Here is a 21,828-nt window from a genome sequence, read left to right as displayed (position 1 = left end):
CATGGTTGCAAGCATGTGTGCTATTCATGCAATCCTCGCCTCCAAAACACACACACACAACAAAAGTATTGCCATTTGCCACACGCAGTGAGCTTTTATCCAAGATGGTACACCAACCAAATCTTGTGATATATCCCTCAATAGGGTCATATAAATTGCCCTCTAACTAGTGTTGCCGCCATTGATATGAAACTTAAAAGCTTTGAAACTGAGATGGAGAGTGAGAAGCAACAAATAAATGGAGTTGGGTACTTTCAAATGCCACTTCATTATCCAAGATACACCATGAAGGATTATCAGAACATGCCTGAGTGGAAGCTTGATAGGCTTTTGGCTGAATATGGATTGTCAGCTACAGGTGATTTAGATTATAAGAGAAAGTTTGCAATGGGTGCTTTTCTTTGGCCTGATGATTTCCATGCTAACCAAAAGCCCAAGGCTTATTATGGTTATTAAGTAAAACCTTTGATAATATATATATAGGTTTTGTAGTATTGTTTCATAATCTTGAATTCTGTATGTTCTAGTTTTATGTCTTCAAGAATCCTAAAAAGGTGTACCTGTCTTTGGTTCTTTGCTGATCATCTGGTATTTTAATGAAAACATGTATACTCGTGTTTGATGCATAGTCGGACATGATATAATAATATAACATTCTAAAGCATTATCAACTTATACATGAACTTTTAAAAGAAATCAAATCTATTGTATACAACACTTATACTCGAGTTTGAGTATCACCCGAAAACACATGCCCCTCAACGGGTCAATATCGCCCTTGATAGAAGTTTGTCACTTGACTCTAATGAAAGCTCAAGTGCTTGAGGCTGCAAGAAGAGATAACAGGTTCAACAAAGCAGGAGCACTTTATTGGGACAGACCATACGTAGCACACAGCTACCTACCAAGAAAATGTGAGCATTTATGCTTGGTAGGGTTCAACATTTAAGGCACCACTTGAACCCGCCACCTCTTCAAGCAACTTCAGGCACTCAGGTTATCATTACAGTCAAGCGACAACCCCGACCGGAGACAAGGAGTTGAAAATCCCTTAGCAAATATGTGCTTTATAGGTTTTGACACTTCTATATTCATATTGTATTCATGTTTCGGGTGAAAACCGTGCAGACTCCCAACTATTTTTTCATAAAAGACTGCCAAATTGAAACGATGAACAGTTGATAAATAGTTCCGTAAAACACAACAGAGCTATTAATTTGCCCCAGAAATAACTGGTTAAGCAAAAACTGGACCGAATATACATTTCATCCTCCTTAAAGCAGAGTTACTTTTTACAGAGGGGGGGAAAGCAGTACAAGAACTAATATTAACATGAAATACATAATTGGGGTTTTGTTAAAATTGCAGTCCAGAGAAATATATGGATGTTAGTCCTACAAACAGTTCAAACACACTTACTGCTGGGATTTATCGCCTCCGAACACGCCTGTCGTTGGGATTCACCGGTTCAGCCACATGGACTTCTGCTGCTAGATCTATCCCGTACACACTGCTGCCACTCCTCTTCTTACTTGATAGCATACTTGCACACTCCTCGACGGATGCAAAGGCCTTCAATAGCTCCGACAACAAAGATGGGCAAGATTCCTCCAAGTGCCGGAACCCTTCTGATTGCATTACCGCTGCAGTACATTTGAAAAATACATTAGTTTAAGCAGTCACCACTGCCAAACAAGAAAATATGTTAGTTTATAATATAACAATTAATCGACCAGCCATAAGTAAAATATAAATATATATGCCTGCGTGCATGCACACACAATAGAATTGATTGCAAGATAAATATCCAGCTCCAGTCCATTTCTCAGCATTGGGTAAGAAAACTATTTCCAATATCGTCATTACATCATAAAGAAGACACTGCAATTTTTCTCAGTCTATAGTCTGGATTTCAAGGGGACCAAAATTGAAAGACGAGCATGTAATAGGCAAATGACCGAATTACAACATGAAAAATGTGGTACAGAGGTGGATAGTCAGACATCCATGTCTATTTTTTTCTCCCTCTATCTATATTTCCCAGGTTCACAAATTTGTGGTTAACTCAATATCCCTTAGGCCTTAACCCTAAGGTTTGGCACTTGAAATATACGCATCTTCCCAGAGTTAGATATGCATGGGGAAACACCAAAAGACTTCTGAAGAGCAAACAACAGAAACCAAGTTTACAGAACATGAAATTTGCACCAGTAGTGTCTACAAACACATACCTCCCAAGTTTGCTGGAGTGGCAGCAAATTTCAAACATACGGCCTTAAGCTGTGAGCAATGGTGCTGCTCAGCAAGTGCAAGGGTCGTTGCCACAGTGTCGGCATTAAGTTTTTCACACAATTTTGCCTCGCACAACACTTTGAGCCTATCTAAATTGTACAGATCAGCGGCAGCTAAAAGATGCTGCACCATGTTGGTAGACATACACGTAGACCCAGAGCCTGTAATCTCTTGTATATCTGGAAACTTGTCAGAGTAAATAAACAAGAGCATTGCCTGGAAGAACAAGAAGCACACAAAAGGGGAAGGATGAATTAGCCAATAAATGAAAATGGCACATCTATAGAACCAATCTATACTTGGATCATTGCATCCAGGGAAATATAAGAACCACTATTTGTTGGATCATATTTCTAATTCAGTGAATCAAGAAAAAACATATATTCAGTATTATTAACATCAAGAGTTTGCTTACGCAACATAATCAATTCTAGGTTCATTCTTCAAATTCTGAAAGAAAGTAAAAAAGAAGCATCACCTTGAAGACAGAAGGCTCAACATCTTTCACAACTACTTTATCAATGTTAGGATCCCCAACAAGCCCAAAAAACTGTGCTCTAAAAACAGGTGAGCGAGCAGCAAGGATCAACTTATGTGCTTTAAATGCCTCATCCCCAACCTGAAAAGTTATATCACAACCAACTTCAGATTCTAACAAAGCTTTAAGGTTCTGACCCATGTCTGATGGCAATACATGAATAGAACACTGTTTCGGCCCCTCGAGGCGAGTTCTGACTACTCCAACAGTGCAGTTCATGATTAGGCAATCATCCTTTATATAGTCAGAACTTTCTAAAGTTGTTCTTCTATAGAAACGCTTGTAACCCCTGAATTGCATGAAAGAAAATATATAAATCAATACCTTACTAAATAAGACCTGACAAATGGTTCCCTATATTATTGAAACATTTAGTTACTTATGCAGTGAATCTATGCGTAACAAATGATTTTAACATCTTAAGGGATGATCATAAGAATCTTCGCAACAAACTTCAAGCTCATGAAAATAAGATGAACATATTTCAATAACAATATGAATGGACACATATAAGATTTATAGCAAAACCAAATGGAAGTTACCAACATATCATTTTGTTGAAAATAGCCAAGTTACAGGTTACTACATCTAGAACTGTCCCCATTTTCATTTCCTCATTTTCGTCATTGGGTCTAGTCCATGGTTCACTTCAGTTCATACTAACAGCTTCTATGTGGCATTTAAATTTTACGAGAATGATACTTCTTAGACAATTTAAATAAATTTCAGTTCAATGCTTAGATTCTCGAACAAAATGTAAAAGAATTTGCCCTGCCCATGTCTATTAACCGAAGCCATATTTACCAATTCATTAAACAAAAGCATGTGAACAAATTATATCCCCTCAACCTCAAGTTCAACACCCCATTTTCCATAAAAAATTACCCAACAAGTAACTTAATAATTATAACACGAATAAAAACACCAATTACCTTCGTAAATTATCAAATTCATTCTCAAAACAAACATAAAATTACGAACAAAACCCTAAATTCCAAAAAAAAACACAAAATTATTACCACATGCTTCCTCTATACTTCAACGTATAAGGCCCACTCTCCAACGCTCGATCAAAGTGACTATGAACCTTATGCTTCCCTTTCCCACTCTGGTCCACAAGGGTAAGCTCAAAAAGTGCTCGTACATCGGTACCTTCACTAGCCAACGCAATGAAAACCGAAACATACATGGCGGTATCCTCCGGATTTTTACCGTCGGGGTAAAAGTAAACCGCCCAATCGTAACCTCCTACGGTGAAAATATCGCTGGCTATACATTTTCCGGGACCCATCCCTTTCGCCAATGAGTAACCCTTGATCGTGAACTGGTGTGAACCGTTAACCGTCTCGCTCACTGATTTCGATGCCGAGTCCTTGGAATCGTCCATGGTGCTTTTCTTTCTTTTTCTCATTGAGTTCCTCGAAACCCTAATTCTAGAAATTTCATTTCTCGGGTATATTTTGGACGATTTTGTGAGAATAAAACGGGGAGAATTGAAGAGGTCAGGGCAATTTACATTGTGTAGTTGTGGTGATGGAGGTAACAGTGGTGGCGGTGGCGGCAGCAGCGTTGCTAAAATGACCGAAGGGAGATTGTGAAATAGTTTGTCTTTTTTTCTTTTGAGATTTTTTTTTCTTCGGTGGAGTTTTTGGTTTGGATCAGATAAAAATTATATAATTTGTGGAAGAAAAAAAATAGTATAGTGTTCTTTTTTTTTATGTAAAAATTAAACTATGTGTGTCCGACTTTGATTGACTCTTTAGTACACTTACAAATGTCCGAGAATGATAGCATAAAATGAAATTAACTATGAAAATAAGAGGAAAATCGGAAAGTCAGATGGTTGAATCGAGAATTGATTTAAGTATTAATTTGAAGTAAAATATTAGATCGATTAATTTAAGAACTAGTATAGATCAACTGAATTAGACTAAAAATTGACTAAATCTTATTTTTTAATTTTAAATATATTTTTTTATTTTTATGAATTTTTAAAGAGATACCGGTTGGACTGATAAATCGTTTGCCTAATAGGTTCGATCATAAGTCCGGCTCTGAAAACTTTGGAATCTTGAACTTGATAACTCAAGATCCACATTTCTTTAACAATTATGTCAAAGTCTCATTTGCTTATTTTCATATAATATCTACTTTTATCTATAATTTTTTTCTACCTTTAAATTGAAAGAAAAATGTATTTGAGAGTGTTGAAACTCACTTCCTATTGGTTATTGCAATAGCAATGATGCTAACTAAATTAAAGCTTGATCGACCTTTTTTTTAAGAAAAAAAATAAAATTCATTCATGAGAAAAACATTAAAACAACAAACAGACTAAGGATACGGACAAACTAAAGCCTGAAACAGTAGGCTCACCCCGTACACCTGAACCTATCATCTGCACTCTCCAACCATACTATCTTCCGTTACATACGAAACATTCTCATTAAAAGAAGCGAGGGGAAAGTCATCCCATTCCATGTGGTTAGCATATAACAAAGTTACTCGAGCTAAGGGATGAGCCGTCTTGTTGGCACGCTGACGAGTCTAACAGAAGGATAGGTGCTGAAACTAATTATTCATTAGTAAATAATCACGTAGCAACACACCTAGTTCAGAAAAATCAGATGATGGGCATGACAAAATTTAAATTACAAGTAGGCAATTCAACTTAACTATAACATTATTGAAGGCCAAATATTTTAATCATGACAAAGACTCCCTAATGGCAAAAGTTTCAACAATGGAAGAACTAAAACAAGCATAAATAAAATATGAAAAACTATTAAACACACAACTCGTAGAGTCCCGAACTACGAACGCATACCCCGTAGCACACTCTTGCTAGAAACATGCAGAATCTACATTATATTTTAGTAGTCCACCTTTCAGAGGTACCCAATCAGCCCTTCTTCGATTACAACTCACTTCGTCTCAGTCACCCATCCCATCAGCCGCAGCAAACACTCCCATTGACTGCTGGCAACAAGTCCGAAAAGCATCAACAGCCCAAGTGACTGATACCGCGACCTCATCTTCCCCGCTCTAAATAAAATAAGTGTGATTAGACTATATCATTCACTATAACACCAATACACGCTATAGATGCTAAGGAGTTGTCGAGTCGAGAATCTTGCAGAATATGTTAGTCATTGTTGACTGACCAAATGGAAAACAAGCAGCACTCCAAACAACTTGTTTATCCGGACAAAGCAACACAATGTGATCCGTACTCTCAGCCACCATGTGAGTAAAAAACAACAACAAATATATATATTAAAAATTCACATAGAAATTATTTGATGTTTTGGTTAAAATAGTAAAATTAATTATTGTTTATTATGCATGATATTTCGGGTTCAAATATCATCATGATTAAATTTTCATTGATTTTTTATATAAAATTGACAAAAATACTCTCATGAAAATATAACTTAATTTACCTATCAAAAGTATATTAGAAATTTTATAATTGAGTCGATTTTCGATTAAAATTGAGAGACAAATTTTATAAAACAAAATATCTATAAATGGATAAATGCATGCAAAAATTAATAATAATAACAAGGAAAAATTAAGTGAATTACATTACTCAATAATTATTTAAATTATTAGTAAATATTTAACCTTTTATTCACATGAAATATGAGATTTAATTCATTAATTGAAAAGTTAAAAGAAAATTATATTTCAAAATTTCAGTTTGATCATTGATAATTTTTAATATTTTTATTAAATTTTATCTTCAATACAGGAGGGTCGTTATAGATGTTACTAGCTATTGAAAAGATATTTTAGCTCTTGAACTTGATAATTTATAACTACTTAGTATCTAAATCTATTAACCAAATCAATACTTGTTTTAGGTAACTGACTAAATTAAAAAAGTTCAAGTACCTAAAAAGTATTACTTTGACTAACGGTTTTCAAGTTTAAGTATCGTTAAGTAAAAAAAAAATTAGACACTAAGGATCTGTTTGATTGCTAGTAAAATATTTTCCGTAAAATGATTTCGGAAAATGTTTTACTTTTCTCAAAATGATTTCTTGGAAAATATTTTACGGTGTTTGATTGAATCATGTAAAATATTTTCTACTGTTTGGCGATTTCTGAAATATTTTTCAAAAATTGTTTTTACATATATTGATATATATTAATAAATTTTATATTTTAAATTATTTTTACATATATTGCAATGATTTATTTATAAATTATAATAATACTCAATTATTAAGCTACAATATTAATCGTTATAAATTGAAAAAATTAATATCAAATAAATTATTTGTAATTGTGTTAAAAACAAGTATTGAATAATTAAAAAACAAGTTCTTGGAAAATCGATAAATGAAGCAATTTTTACCGAAATGAAGGAAGGAATGAAGGAGGCGATAGAGAGGAGAGCACGGAAAATGTCTTACGGAAATTGAAAGGGTAAGACATTTTCCCTAAAATGTAACCCATTTTCCCTTGTTTTGGAGTTCATTTTCCAAATGGAAAATGTTTTCCGCCAATCAAACGTTGGAAATGTTGGAAATGATTTTCCGGAAAATCAATTCCTTCAATCAAACAGACCCTAAGTAGGTACAAATTACCAAATTCAAGAGCTAAAGTGTATATTATAACCTTTCTTAAAATAGAATTTTCATCAATGAAAAAAAAACAACAATTGAAATTTCAAAACTATACAACGATAAATAGTAAAATCTGATTTTAATCATGGATATGGTGTCTGATTAAATTATAATATTGACCAGATGGCTTATTATGGTAATATGTAAATAGGATATTGGCGCTCACAAACTATTCCAATTTTATTTGAAAATTTTGAATTTAATTTGATAATTCTTGAGTTGAATTAGAGCTCAAACAACTTTAGTTATCAATCGAGTCGAAATCAAGCATTGTAATACTCGAGTTGAAAGGCTTGCAAGCTAATCCAGCTTTTTATTTTAATATATTTTATATTATGAATCATATTATTACACTTGTCATATGAAATGAATTTGATTTTAACAAATTTAATTAAATCTGAGCTCAAATGACTCGATTAAGACTTGAGCAAAACTGAAGTTTGAGCTTAAAAATTGATGTATCGATCCAGCATAGCACTTTGCTTTTTCGATTTTCAATAATTCTTTCCTTCGGATAACAAAAAAAGAACAAAGTTTATTTCATTAATTAATCATATATTCTTTAGAAAGATAAAGCGAAATTAATCATATTTTCATCTTAAAAATAAAATTAAAGTTAATGATAAAGTTTCGAATATGGCTTGCTTTGATGACCTTTCAAGTGGTTCAAATTGGTTTAAAAATCAATTTCAATATTTTTAATTATATCAGCTCTTTTTAATACAATATTTAGAACTATTTACATAGTTCATTCCTAACCCATAAATAGAAAGATAATATGTTTCAGCACATCCGAATCTACGTCTTCCTACATTGGTAACAATACCCATACCAATCGAGTTAAAACTCAGTCGACAAAAATCACTTTTAATGTTTAAAAACATTTTTTTTCTGAATATACAGAGAAATAATTATTAAGAATAGATTAGTTTATATCTGTAAATTTGATAAAATGAGTTAATTTTGGATATGCCTGCTTTTTACTATACTTAATATTTGTAAATTTATAAAAATTAAATTAAATTTGAGAAAAAAAGTATTAACAAATTTTGAAATATCCAAGTATAAAAATAACAAATAATCAAATAAAGTCTTATCCATGTAAAAGGATAATCCAACAAGATTAAGATTTGAAAATACCTTATTTTTCTTTATCTAAAATTCTTCCTTCATTATTATTTTCAGTTTATTATTATTATTATTATTATTATTATTATTATTATTAAATAATAACCAAACGTAAAAGAAAAGTTAATTGCATCCAGTGGCAAAATCATAAAATTTTTTAGGGTCGAAATTAAATTGTAAATTTATGATAGTAAAATGTAATTTCACTATTATATCTTTATAATTTTAAAGGATTAAATTAAAATTTTATATTTTTAGAGGAGCCAAAATATAATTTTACTTTTATTAATTTAGAATTTTAAAAAATTTTAAAGACCTAAAATAGAAAAATTGTTATTTTAGGGAGGGGCCATGTGAGGCCCTAATTTCGCCCCCGATTGCATCCAACTTGCTTAGATTTTAATTTGGTTTCTAGCTTTAAAATATTTTGATTAAGTATTTAATTATGTATGCTTTTTTAATAAATTATATTTAAGTTGTACATATCATAAATATGAATATATTTAGAAATTAATTAAAACATTTTAATATTTTGAAGAAACTCTAAGGGTGGATTTAGATGGGTGATTAGGTGTGCTGTGGTGCGTTTAGCTTGCTTTTTGTCTCACAGTGCAGTATCGCTACAGTATCTAATATTACTGCAACTGTTGTTTTTACACTAACTACCGATAAACGCACTGTCTATTCAAACTCACTCTAAATTTCTATCATAGTTTAAAATTTCAAAGAAAATGTAACATTTAACCCTTGTATTGGATAATTTTTCTCACTTTGATGTACGAACTCTTTCTATTTCACATTAGTCACGGAACTTGACAGAATTTTCTAATTTAGTTTTTAAACTTAGATCTTGTTAAATTACGATGTCGCGATACTTTGAGATTTATTATATTATCAATTAGCATTTTTTAAATTTTTTTTTATATATTTTTAGATTTTATAAATAATTTTTAAAATTTTCATGTAATGCCTTGATGCTCGGAGACACAACATCTTAATGGAATCGAAGTTTAAGGATCAAAATAAAAAAAATCACAAAGTTTGGAGACTAAAATAAAACGTGGGTTTATGAAAAAAAAAATCAAAAAATCCCTTGATAGTCCCCAAAATTCCGTTATTTGACACGCTACGGTCTCGTTTTTCCATTTCCAAAAATCACCAAAATGCCACAGTAGTTCAAAATATTTTGTATTGCTCTAGATTCAAAAAGGACGCCCCAGAATTCCAGATCTACGCAACTCCGCCACCGCTCACTGCCGTGGGTTTTTTTTTAAACGATGAAACTTCTCGGCAATGTCGATCTCCTCACGAGCCAAACGGCGATCAAATTCGCCGCCTTCATTTTCATCTCCGTCTCTTTCTTTTACTTAGGTAAACACTGGTCCGACGGTTCGCGCCAGCTCATTTTCTTCTCCCGCCAATCACCTTCCGCGACGGCTTCGCATATACCTACCGTCGGTATTTCTCCCAATTTCAATAAAGAATTCAATATTTCCGCTCTCATTAGTGCCACAGAACCGGAAACCGAATCGAAACCGGTTGATCCAGTAAAAAATGATGGGAAACCGGTGTCGGCATCGGAGGCACATTCACCTCAGCATCCACCTATGACTCCGCCCCCGCCGCCGGTGATAAAGAGTTACGGAATCGTGGATGAGAATGGTACGATGTCGGATGAGTTCGAGATCGGGGAGTTCGATCCGAATTTGGTGGAGAATTGGGGAAATGGGACGGAGACCCAGGAGGAAACGAAAACGGAAGGTGCTACGTCTACGTTTAGGGTTAAGAAGTTTGGGCTCTGTGATGAGAGTATGAGAGAGTATATTCCTTGTTTGGATAATGTGGAAGCGATTAAGAGGCTTAAATCGACAGAAAAAGGAGAAAGATTTGAACGGCACTGTCCGGAGAAAGGGAAAGGATTGAATTGCTTGGTTCCGGCTCCGAAAGGGTACCGGCCTCCGATCCCTTGGCCTAGAAGCCGCGATGAGGTAAAATATTTGAATTAATTTCCAAATATATATTAATTACGCGAGAGAAAATGGAAATATAGAATGTTTTATGTATTTTGTTTTTCTTAATAATTAACTATTTTGTCGCAACTCGGACAAAACTCTAAGCTCCGCATGCTGTCTATCAAGCTGAGTTGATGTTACGAGTTGAGAATTACTGAATTAGAAACAACAGGTAGTGGGTTTATTCGTTAGGTTTTTCAGGTTTTGGGTGTTTTTGAAGGACTAATTAAATGGTTCGGTTTAATGGAATATGGTGAATTTGAGTTTTATTGGGAAATTATATCCGTTGAAAGTATTAATAGAAGGATTGGCTATCTTTAGAACATTAATAGAAATTTAGCTTTGTTCTAGAAATGGGAAATGCAGTTAAGCTTAACTAGTTTTCCGTTTGAGAATTGAGATTAAAGCTTTTTTGGGGTTTATTTAAGTTCCGTTGCTGAGAAGCAAAAACTAGAGAGAGAAATGAAATGTTGGTTGTTATAATTTGCTGGTTTTAATTTCTTTTTTCACCTTTTGTTGCTGAGGAATTGAAGGAAAAGATAGTCTGAGTTGCTTTTGATGCTGTTTGATTTGTTTAAAAACAATAATGGAAATATAGCCTAGGTCGAGAAACGGGAAATGTAAATGGTTTGGTTCAGTGGAATATGGAGACTTCGAGGTTTATGGGGAAGTTATAATGCGGTGAAAGCATTAAAGAAGGATTTGGTATCTTTAGAACTTTTAAGGAAATATAGCCTAGGTCAAGAAACGATAAATGTAGACAAGCTTAATTAGTTTTTTTGTTTGAGAAATGGGATTAAAGCTTCTTGGGTTTGATTTAATTTCCGATCCTGAGAAGCACAGAACTAGAAAGAGATGAAATTTTGGTTATATTTTGCTGGTTTTGATTTCTTCTTTCATTTATTGTTGCTGAGGGATTAAAATTAAAGGAAAAGATAGTCCCTTTGTTTTCTTTTTCCTTTTTACCGTTCTTTTTCATTTTGCGCTTTCACTGGTAACTTTTGTTACTTGACAGTTTGTTTTGAAGTTGCTTTTGATACTGTTTGTTTTGTTCATTCTTTCACTCAGTTGTAGTGTACATAGTTTTCTAATAGGATATCTTGCGTCAATGGATAGGTATGGTTCTATAATGACATAGTTTTCTAATAGGATATCTTGCGTCAATGGATAGGTATGGTTCTATAATGTCCCTCATACTCGACTGGTAGATGACAAAGGTGGTCAAAATTGGATTTCCAAAAAAGGGAAGGATAAATTCAGCTTTCCTGGAGGTGGCACACAATTCATACATGGGGCAGATCAGTACCTGAATCAAATTTCTAAGGTTGTGAAAATTTTGAAACCTTATATGTATGCATAAAAAAACTCAAGCAATTTAGTCTGTGGATTTTGTTTCTGACTACCAAGTTGTAATCTGTATATCCAGATGGTCCCTGAGATTACATTTGGTCAGCATATTCGTGTTGTTCTGGATGTTGGATGTGGTGTGGCAAGTTTTGGAGCTTATTTGTTATCACGGAATGTTATAACCATGTCAATAGCTCCCAAAGATGTCCATGAAAACCAGATTCAATTTGCACTTGAACGTGGAGTGCCTGCAATGGCAGCTGCATTTGCAACTCGTCGTTTATTGTACCCCAGTCAAGCCTTTGATTTGATACATTGTTCTAGATGTCGTATCAATTGGACCCGTGATGGTAAGTTTTTGTTCCTGTCTTATCTAGTCACCTTTCGGTAGCAAAGAAAAATAAGGAAAATATTTTAAATCTGATTAAAATTTTCTGCACAATTCTGAATATCATCTCCGCACTAAGCCCAGGATCTGGCTACCCTATATGCTCATTCTTTCTTGTCTCTTCTTCTCTTTTCCAGTAAGGAAGTTCTAACACAATACCAGTTTATTTCTGCTTGCCAATAAGCTTTCTTTCTTCTTCTACCTCTTCTTTGTAAATAAGAACTTCTCATCTATATTTCATACATTTTATTATGCTTCATTTGATGTTTATAGAAGATTATTCTCACATTTCTTCTTTTACTGCCATATGATCAACTTCTGCAATATCTTCTGATGTATCCTTCCGTTCTTGTGCTATGTAATGAAGATGGAATTTTGCTCCTTGAGGTGAACAGAATGCTTAGAGCTGGTGGATATTTTGCTTGGGCAGCACAGCCTGTTTACAAACACGAACAAGCCCTTGAGGAACAGTGGGAAGGTAGAAACACTGGACCTAGACTCATGTTAAGCGTTTTAAGAAATGTGATAACTAATGTACTCACTATGCATTTGCAAATTCAATTTTAAATTACACAGACATTTTTTTTCCCGCTTTACCATTTTTTCTGCTTGGCTTGTGCTCATTTGTGAAACATGTGGCAGTTTGTAAGAAATTATATATTAGATTTGCTATGCATGATTATTTTCTGATCTTCTTTATTTCCAGAGATGCTTAACCTTACTACTCACCTCTGCTGGACTCTTGTAAAGAAGGAAGGGTACATTGCAATATGGCAGAAGCCTTTTAATAACAGCTGTTATTTAAGCCGGGAAGCTGGGACTATTCCTCCTTTGTGTGATCCAAATGATGACCCGGATAATGTTTGGTATGTCATACTCTTCCTTTTATTTGAAAAACAATTGATAATTTGCCAATATCATCAAACTGGAATGACTGATTTTTGGTTATACATGTCTTTTGCATCGGAGGTGTTTTAGATACTTGTTCTATACAACTTCCTGTATTGGAGAATGACTGATTTTTAATTATACATGTCCTCCTTGCATCTGATGATGATTTTAGTATCAGCAATCATATGATTGAATGCTTGAAGTTTTAGATTCTTGTTCTATGTGACATGACATATAAAAGAATGGAAACTATCTGTTTCTTGAAGGAATTTGTGCATATAATTGCTTTTCTGAGTACATGTTGGAGTTTTGCCTATAGTCTCTTTTACCATTGTAAGTTTTACTGACTGACAGCAGTATGAGATTGACCACTGGCATGATTTAAATTTACTATGCTGATTTTGTTTTTGATGGCTTCCATCAGTTGAACAATGTTTTCACTTGCATATAAATATTATTTCATTAGTCTATCTGGGTTAATTTCTAAACCTACTTCGGAATCTGGAATTGCTTGTTCTTGTCCTTATTGTAGGCCATAGTACTCCTTGCCTATTATTTAGGTCTTCCACACTCAAGGGCGCCGGTTTAAATTTTCTTTCTGCTTAATATGAGTAGTTTTAAGTTAGTCTTGGGATGTTTGCGTAATCTCTCAGGTATGTTGATCTAAAGGCATGTATTAGTCGAATTCCTGAGAATGGATATGGTGCAAACGTTGCTCCTTGGCCTGCTCGTTTGCAAACCCCACCCGATAGGCTGCAGAGCATACATATCGAATCCTATATAGCTAGAAAAGAACTCTTCAAGGCTGAATCAAAATACTGGAATGAAATAGTGGCAAGCTATGTCCGTGCTCTACATTGGAAGAAGTATAAACTAAGAAATGTAATGGACATGAGAGCTGGCTTTGGAGGGTAAATTTATTAAACCTTGTCTTGCAGTTTACAATTAAGATATGTTTCAGTCTTTCTAAAATCTATAGTTTTATGTATTTTTGTGCAGATTTGCTGCAGCAATGATTGACAATCAACTCGATGCTTGGGTTCTAAATGTAGTCCCTGTTAGTGGGCCCAATACCTTGCCTGTTATATATGATCGTGGATTAATAGGGGTCATGCATGACTGGTATGTTGTCTTAACCATAACTCCGATCAGTAATGGCTGTACTTTTTCATGGATTTACTTTTAATCATTAGTTAGGGTCTTGTGGCCAAAAAGATCATTATTTAGGATCTCAGAGACATTATCTATGCCTTCGAATAAACCCTGAAGGATACTTGTTTAATATTTTTAGTCTTAAACTTTGAAGTATGCTATGTTTATTAACACTGCTTGAACTGAGTTATTAACTAAATCGTGTCTAATTTTCCAGGTGTGAGTCGTTTGATACATACCCACGGACCTATGACTTATTGCATGCAGCTGGCCTCTTCTCGGTTGAGAGGAAAAGGTAACACCCTTATGATCTTTTATACCTGGTCAATTTTTCACTACTAGCTTACAATTATAACTTCCGATCAAGTTGAGAGAAATTGTTTTTGCTGAAAATAGAAGACTTCTTTATAAATAAATTAGTGCGGTGTAGGAGAAAATATTAGTAAATCAATAGAATTAAGGCTGAAAAACGAGTAAGAAAGAAGTGGAACTCTTGAAAATGTAGCTTTGTAAAACCCCCTTTCTATTAATTGGATAATAATAATGTTGCCCGTAAAGATTACATTTTATTATAGGCTTCCTTGCAAGTAAACTTATTAGCCTTTCTTGCAAATAAAGTTTATTCATGATCATCTATCTATATATACAATAATAAATAAATAAGACCAATAATAAATAACATAATTAAAAAGAAAAAGATCCCGCGTCATAAATATTAAAGGACCAAAATTTGTTTATTTTATGGTAAGAATACATGGGTTAGCATATCCTGGTTAGGTTCATTGTCACTATGTGTGACTTGGAAGTTTTATTGACAAGGCGAAGTGCTAGTACATGTTTAAGCGGCTGGGTTTGTTGATAAATTTGATTATTTTCTGCTTTTTACATCAGATGCAATATGTCTACCATCATGCTTGAAATGGACCGGATATTACGACCCGGTGGACGAGCATACATCCGCGATTCTCTTGATGTTATGGATGAACTTCAAGATATCGCAAAAGCCATGGGTTGGCATCCTACTCTACGCGATACATCCGAGGGTCCTCATGCAAGTTATAGGATCTTGGTATGTGACAAGCGCCTACTCCGCAGTTGAACCAACAGAACTAAAGACTCGAACGCCAAAACCTCACCCCTTCCGCAAATTGAAGACAGCTAAAGCAAGCCTTGCAAATGATTGTTTCCAAATAAAATACAAGTCGTCAATTACAAGTGTCTTAATATCATCCAGTCGTCGGACCGGAGGAGGATGGAGGAGGACATCAGACACATTGAGGTTCTTAGAGAGATTTGATTTCTTCAGCCAAAATGCAGCCTGGTATGGTTTTTTACAGTTCCTTTGTAACTTAATTCTACTATATATATATATATATATATATATGCAACTTTTCTTTTAAAATTGTTTTCTCAGGGTAGGGGTAGGATCATTGTTTTTTAATTTATTTTATTTCATTGGTTAGATACAGTCAAAAATATTTATTTGTTAAGTTAAATTCATCTTTGAGTTCCTTTTTTTGTTATATAGTCGTTCCTTTTTACTTGGTATGATTTTGTGATACCCTTTCATGGTAGGGTGAGATTAGAACTGTTGTAATTCAAGTTGATATAATCTTGCCTGAATTACATTTAATTATAAAAATATATTTTTATTTAAATTATATAAAATAAATTTAGTAATATTAGTAATTTTCATATTTAAAATATAGTTAGTGATTTTAAAAATAAAATAAATAAACAATGTATAATAATATTAAAATGTATAAAAAAATCAATTGAGGAGTTATTGATGTAGGTGCTATGGGTTCAACATGGGTTCATATATAAAGTTTTAATGATTTTCTAAAAAATATAAAAAAGGAAAAATATCTTTATAACAATATAATTTTTAAATATAAAGAGATTAATTAGTAATTAAAAATACATATTCTTTTCATACTTCTTTTGTTTGTTTGACCTAAAAACAATGAATGCATTTCGGCCAATTTGTATCTTTATGCTTTATAATAAAATTTTGATATATAAATTATAAAACCATACGCATATATTATAAATTAATTAATTAATTGAGCTTTAAAATAATATATATTTGAAAAAGTATAAAAAGTATGAATTCATCAAGGTTTAGCACCTCATTGGTACCCCCAGAACCAAAGTTTAAGCCATTTTGTTATCATCCCTCCTTATATTTTTCAATTTATAATATATATCAAAAATGAATCTATGGATTTAAAAAATAATTATGAATATTATATTCTTACATGATTATTATTCAATTTACTATTTTAATATATTTGCTTTTAACTCAGATTTTTGTATTTTGTATTTTATTCATGTAAGTGATATAGGGTCATTGCTTCTTTCCAAACATGATTGGATGTGCAGCGCATCCGATTACATGTCCAACTATCTTCCATTTCCTTTCTTATATGAGACCATTGTATCTTGCCTACTTTTTTAAAGTACTTGGTGTGACATTTTCCTCACTCAATCTCGTCACGCTCTTGTCATTGCCTCTTTTGTTACGGTTAGTTTACCTTGCTTGCCTCACTTATAAGGGCGCTCGACGTGAAATCAAACCGCTAAAAGTCGCTTTAATATCAATTTTCATGGGACTACTATACTTTCTTGGGGAAAGGGTAACAATTTTTTGACACTTGAAAAGATGATAATGGCCTCATGACAAGTGGTATCAGAACGATCCTTGATTGTCCGATTTCACAACAAGTGTTCCAAAAAATAGAGTAGGCAAGATAAATCAACCGTGCCAAAAGCATCACGAGACTGAGCGTGAAAGAATTTCAAGCCAGGTACTCTAAAAAAAAATTGAGTGTTGGGCAAAGCTCAAATACTTTTAACCAAAAACATTTCACTATTCATTCTTCAATGCAAAAATATTCTTACACTCGCTCAAAAATCAAAATATGCTTTTGTAACACAAGGTGTATACATATAACACTGTTTTGTAAGTTTTGAAAAACATTAACTACATAGTAAATTGAAAATATGATCTTTTATAAGCTCTCTCTATTTATCATATTTTGGCCTCCACATTTGCCCTTGATTATGCTGCACCTGATGAGGCCCTCTAGTCCCAAACTTTACATTATAACCTTCTGTCCTTGGTCTCTGAATCTGTGGTTGCACTTGCACTTGAACCTGATCTTGTGGGACCGAAGGGTTCGGCTTCTGAAATTGATGGTTTGGCAGGCGCGGTCCATTCGGCACCCTCATTCTCGCAAATTGAGACTGCGGTTTCGGTGTTGAGGGCACCATTCTCGGACCTTGATGCTGCATTTGTGAGGTTGAAGGCCTTGAGTTCGTGTACTGCGGCTGCCACAGATGGTACTGCGTTTGCACAGGTGATTGCACAACCCGATGTGCCTGCGGAGGAGTATTTCGGTAGTACCTGTAGTTGCTGTTTGGGTACACGGTTGGGTGTTTTTTGATGAGGAATCGTGATATTTGTGGTCCAACTAATGTGGGGAGGAGAGTATTTCGGGTGATATTGGCTGAGATTAGAATACAACGAGTCGTCTCAAATACTTCAGCTATCTTTACCAGTTGTTTCTGACCGACTGCCCTAGCAGAATTTTCAGGCTGTTCGAAAGGATCTTCAATCTAAAACAATCGTTAAAAAAAAAAATACTCATTTTAGTTTTCGGTGCCAAAGCCGTGAAGTGTTGTAAGAATATCACACAAAGAGATGGAGAGGGTCTTACGAATATTGCATAAGTCCGGGGCAACCATCTCGTATTGTTTGCTATATACTCCCATTGTCCAGTAAATGTGCAGATTCCCAACTCTGAGGCCTTCAAGTTTATCTCTGAAAACTGCGAAAAATATTTTAAAACTTGGCATAAACAAAGCCTATATGGTGCTTCCGAGGAGAACTGATCTACGAAACATGTTGCTGTACAAGTCAAATACGGCTTTAACAAGCAAAATAGATGACCGTAATAGGAATCAATACCTTTGCAATGAAGGAAATAAACAGCTCGGACAAAGAACTTCGATTTACGATTCTACTTGTGCTTGATTTAAACCTGGCAATGTTAGACGAACATACTTGTGCAATACGTCTCTCCGCATCAACTTTGGCACCTGCAATCAAGAACTTGCTTTCATTTTTAAATCATGATTTGTTTTTCATTAAGAGCTGAGCTCAAATTTTCAAATCATGGCGTATTTTTGACCAACTTCCCTACCAGGATCTGATAATGGAGGATTGAAACCTTAACATGAATCCCTATTCTGAAACAGGGCATAACGAGAAAATCAAATAGAATTTGAGATTAAAATACCTGTAAGATCATCGACAACATTCGTTGGGTATATATCTTTTAAAGGAGGTAAAATTGGAGGTACACATGTCTGCAAGAAAAAGAAAATAAATGAAATGAAAAACAAACATGTGTCTACTACAGGTATGTATCCGACAAGGGTATGTTCAATTTTTTTTTTCTAAATTCGGAACAACATAGTCCTACAACTTTTCCTAAAATGATTGATAACAGATTTAATCACAAAATTCACCTGAAAATGGAAAATCACTAGCAAACTGAGAGAGTACGAGTTGAAAGTCCCGGTTTTCGGGTTATTAATACCATTAGCCTTTGCCCATTCCTTCACCTGCATAGCATGAACAAGAAATGAGAGATACATTCCTCTCCATAACAGGAAGTGTTTGGTTTTAACGACAGTTACCAGTAAAACCATGTCACGAAATCGACCATCAATCTCATTGAGCCAAAACAAGAACTTGGACTTAATTTCGCCCTGGATATTATCAATTGAAATATCACAAGAGATGTTTTGCCATTTGCTTACGATTTTCAAAATGGGAACTCTTGCACTGGGAATAAATTTTAACCTCGACCATCCACCTGTAGATTAATGTTACTTAAAAACGATAAATCAACAATGAACGAATAACAATTTGACGCCACCTCCAACCCCAAGAAAATAGTTTTTCTTTACTCCCCTCGTATATGTTTCAACAAGAACATGAAAGCATGAAAATTATACTCGAAATCACCTTGTATTCTTAAAGCTCGTAGTAACTCTCCAAGTAAAGTCTGTTTCCGTTTCTTTCCAGCTGATGAAACACATTGACCGAAAGATACCTCTATAGAAATATCCAAGTCTCCCCACCGTGAAAAGAGATTAGACACAAAGGATCCAAATGGCTCCACAGTTGCACCTGTTTATGCCATTTAAACACACGTTAGTTATCCGTAAGTACTCAATGCCGTAAATCAGCTAGAAATTCAGAATGATATACAAAAAAACCACTTGTTTAGTTCGTGTTTCTTTTCACGGGGCCAAACATTTTATGTTTGCATACATAAAAATTATCCCGGTTTGCAAATTGTTCGCCACATCCATCACGGAATGCAAAATATAGCATTTCTGCGGCCAATATCAATCAATAAACTTGCGTAGATTTACTCGTAAGACGAGTTACTAAGAATCACTATTAGCATTTCCCATGGAACAATCAAAATAAAGTAACATAAAATTTTACCTCTTAAATTTTCGATAGATTGAACGACTTCACGCAGTTCATTGATGATCTTAAACCGAGTAACCCAGTCTTCATGCAACGGCTTGACCACTTCGAGTATTTCCTTGAGAGTTGACTCCACTTGACTTTGTGAATTCATCTTTTTTTACTATATAACAATATCACTTAACAACAAAAATTTGCTCCCTTTAAACTCAAAGTTCATAATTGAAACATTAAACACACACAACACACAAAAGTAAGAGAAATTATCACATAGAGATCATATGCATCAATATTCATAAGTTATATTAACAAGAAACAAAATAAAAAAGCAAACCTTTATTGACTTAATTATCAAATCGTTCAAAAAAAATGCAGGCATTGACCAATTCACAAGTAATAATGGCACTAAATAGTAAATCCAATAAATGTAAATTTACAGAACATTAGATGAGAAACTTTGGGTTAAATTAAACCCAACAAATCAAAATAAAATCTTTTTAATAATAGAGCTAAAGGTTACACTCAGGCATTTAAACAAACACTTGGAAGACATAAAATAATCACAGAGAAAATAAAGAACAAAAACAAAGAATTTACCTTGAAAAAATCAATAAAAAATCAACTCCAACTCCCATTAATCCTCATCTTATAGGGTTCTTTTTCTTTTTTTAGATTGAATTTCTTCTCTCAGATTTTGAAGATCCTGCACCATAAAGAGAAAGAAACACACATATACACCTATAAAAGACAAACCCAGAAATATTTCCCATTGCTCTTTCATAGAAAATAACAAAACAAATTACTATTATTTGACTATGGACATTAACTGTTTAGTACAGAAAAAAGGTGGTTTTTTTTCTTTGATTTTAATTCCTTAAGGAACGGGTAATCTTTTTCTTTTTTCAATTTTTTTTCTTTACCTTTATGGAATTAAAGAATGATTCGGAATTTAGAAGGAAATAGAGAAAAAGAAAATAGAAAAAAGGGGGAAACTAAAGCCAAGAGTCAATATTAGTGCTTTGCTGAGTGGTAAAGCTTGTGGAAAAAAAAAAGGGATAATGAATTGATGACGATGATGAGGTTTATTTCTTTTTCTTTTTCTTTTCTGGATTTGGGTTTTTTTTACCTCGGAAAATTGAAAAGAAAAGAATACTTGGGTTTTGCCTTTTGTTCTTCGTTGGATTCGGCTTCTTATTTTCTTTTTCCATTTTCCATTGGGCCGGCTATATATTTTCTTTTTCTCGAGAAAATTTGGGCTTTGAGAAGAAATGAAGGTGAAGAAATAAGCTTGGAAAATAACGCTCATAGACACTATACTAGTGACCAAATCAAAATCAATAGAAAATATTAGTGACGAAATTGAAATTTTTATGACCAATTTGATAAATTTGTAAGGGATTAAATTTGTTGAATTATTTAGAATTAGGGCCAATTTGATAAATGTGTAAGTATTGAGAACTAAATGTATTATTATACTAATTAAAACAATTAGTATGGTTTCCTACCCATGCTTCGTGTTAAGTTAACTATTTTTGGACTAAATAATTAAAAGGGATAAATCTTAAAATTATACATAAGTTTTGGTCTAATGTGTAATTTTATATATAAACTTTAAATTTGTGCAATTTTATACATGAAATTTGATTTGATTTAGTTCTCATGAATTATTAACACAATTATTGCATACACATGTAATTATATTTATCCAATATAAAAATAAATTGATGGATTTATTTCTTGAATGTGTATAATTGAATCAAAATTAAAGTTCCATGTATACATTTGAACCGCGACTAAAGTTTAATGTGTATAATTGCATCAAATCAAAGTTCATGTATAATTTTGAGATTTATCCTAATTTAAATTTAAAACTTATAATTTTAAGAACTTAGTCCTATTTTTGAATTTAAATTTTAGATTCAATTGTTAACACC

The 21,828-nt window shown here is 33.4% G+C and overlaps 3 protein-coding genes across 7 annotated transcripts; 1 reads left to right on the top strand and 2 right to left on the bottom strand.

The window, feature by feature from the left end:
- Positions 1-1,212: 1,212 nt before the first annotated feature.
- LOC105776254 (BTB/POZ and MATH domain-containing protein 3) lies at positions 1,213-4,519 on the bottom strand. 2 transcript variants are annotated; one of them, XM_012598817.2, is made up of 5 exons: positions 3,850-4,519; positions 2,987-3,119; positions 2,771-2,911; positions 2,232-2,508; positions 1,213-1,643 (listed from the first exon to the last, which is right to left on the bottom strand). In XM_012598817.2, the coding sequence occupies exons 1-5, from the start codon at positions 4,239-4,241 to the stop codon at positions 1,429-1,431; spliced, it is 1,158 nt and encodes a 385-aa protein (XP_012454271.1). In that variant the 5' UTR covers positions 4,242-4,519; the 3' UTR covers positions 1,213-1,428. The 2 variants fall into 2 exon arrangements, with proteins under 2 accessions (XP_012454271.1, XP_012454270.1); XM_012598816.2 differs by having other exon boundaries at positions 2,771-3,119; positions 3,850-4,518.
- A 5,212-nt stretch (positions 4,520-9,731) lies between these two features.
- LOC105776252 (probable methyltransferase PMT11) lies at positions 9,732-16,040 on the top strand. Its single transcript, XM_012598810.2, has 9 exons — positions 9,732-10,580; positions 11,776-11,928; positions 12,031-12,301; positions 12,707-12,817; positions 13,046-13,205; positions 13,884-14,141; positions 14,230-14,352; positions 14,600-14,677; positions 15,274-16,040. The coding sequence occupies exons 1-9, from the start codon at positions 9,870-9,872 to the stop codon at positions 15,479-15,481; spliced, it is 2,073 nt and encodes a 690-aa protein (XP_012454264.1). The 5' UTR covers positions 9,732-9,869; the 3' UTR covers positions 15,482-16,040.
- A 1,191-nt stretch (positions 16,041-17,231) lies between these two features.
- Positions 17,232-20,980, bottom strand: LOC105776253 (protein HESO1). 4 transcript variants are annotated; one of them, XM_012598814.2, is made up of 10 exons: positions 20,815-20,980; positions 20,492-20,597; positions 19,910-20,057; positions 19,421-19,585; positions 19,090-19,268; positions 18,919-19,014; positions 18,687-18,756; positions 18,356-18,486; positions 18,105-18,215; positions 17,232-18,003 (listed from the first exon to the last, which is right to left on the bottom strand). In XM_012598814.2, exons 3-10 carry the CDS (start codon positions 20,046-20,048, stop codon positions 17,410-17,412), a joined length of 1,485 nt encoding a protein of 494 aa, XP_012454268.1. In that variant the 5' UTR covers positions 20,049-20,057; positions 20,492-20,597; positions 20,815-20,980; the 3' UTR covers positions 17,232-17,409. The 4 variants fall into 4 exon arrangements, with proteins under 4 accessions (XP_012454268.1, XP_012454266.1, XP_012454267.1 ...); XM_012598812.2 differs by having other exon boundaries at positions 19,910-20,073; positions 20,815-20,978; XM_012598813.2 differs by having other exon boundaries at positions 20,492-20,980.
- Between the last annotated feature and the right edge of the window lie 848 nt (positions 20,981-21,828).

This window comes from Gossypium raimondii, chromosome 10 (genome assembly GCF_025698545.1).
Source record: "Gossypium raimondii isolate GPD5lz chromosome 10, ASM2569854v1, whole genome shotgun sequence".
NCBI classification, from domain to species: domain Eukaryota; kingdom Viridiplantae; phylum Streptophyta; class Magnoliopsida; order Malvales; family Malvaceae; genus Gossypium; species Gossypium raimondii.
Note: the sequence above shows the minus strand (reverse complement) of the source record. Positions and strands in the feature narration are given on the sequence as shown.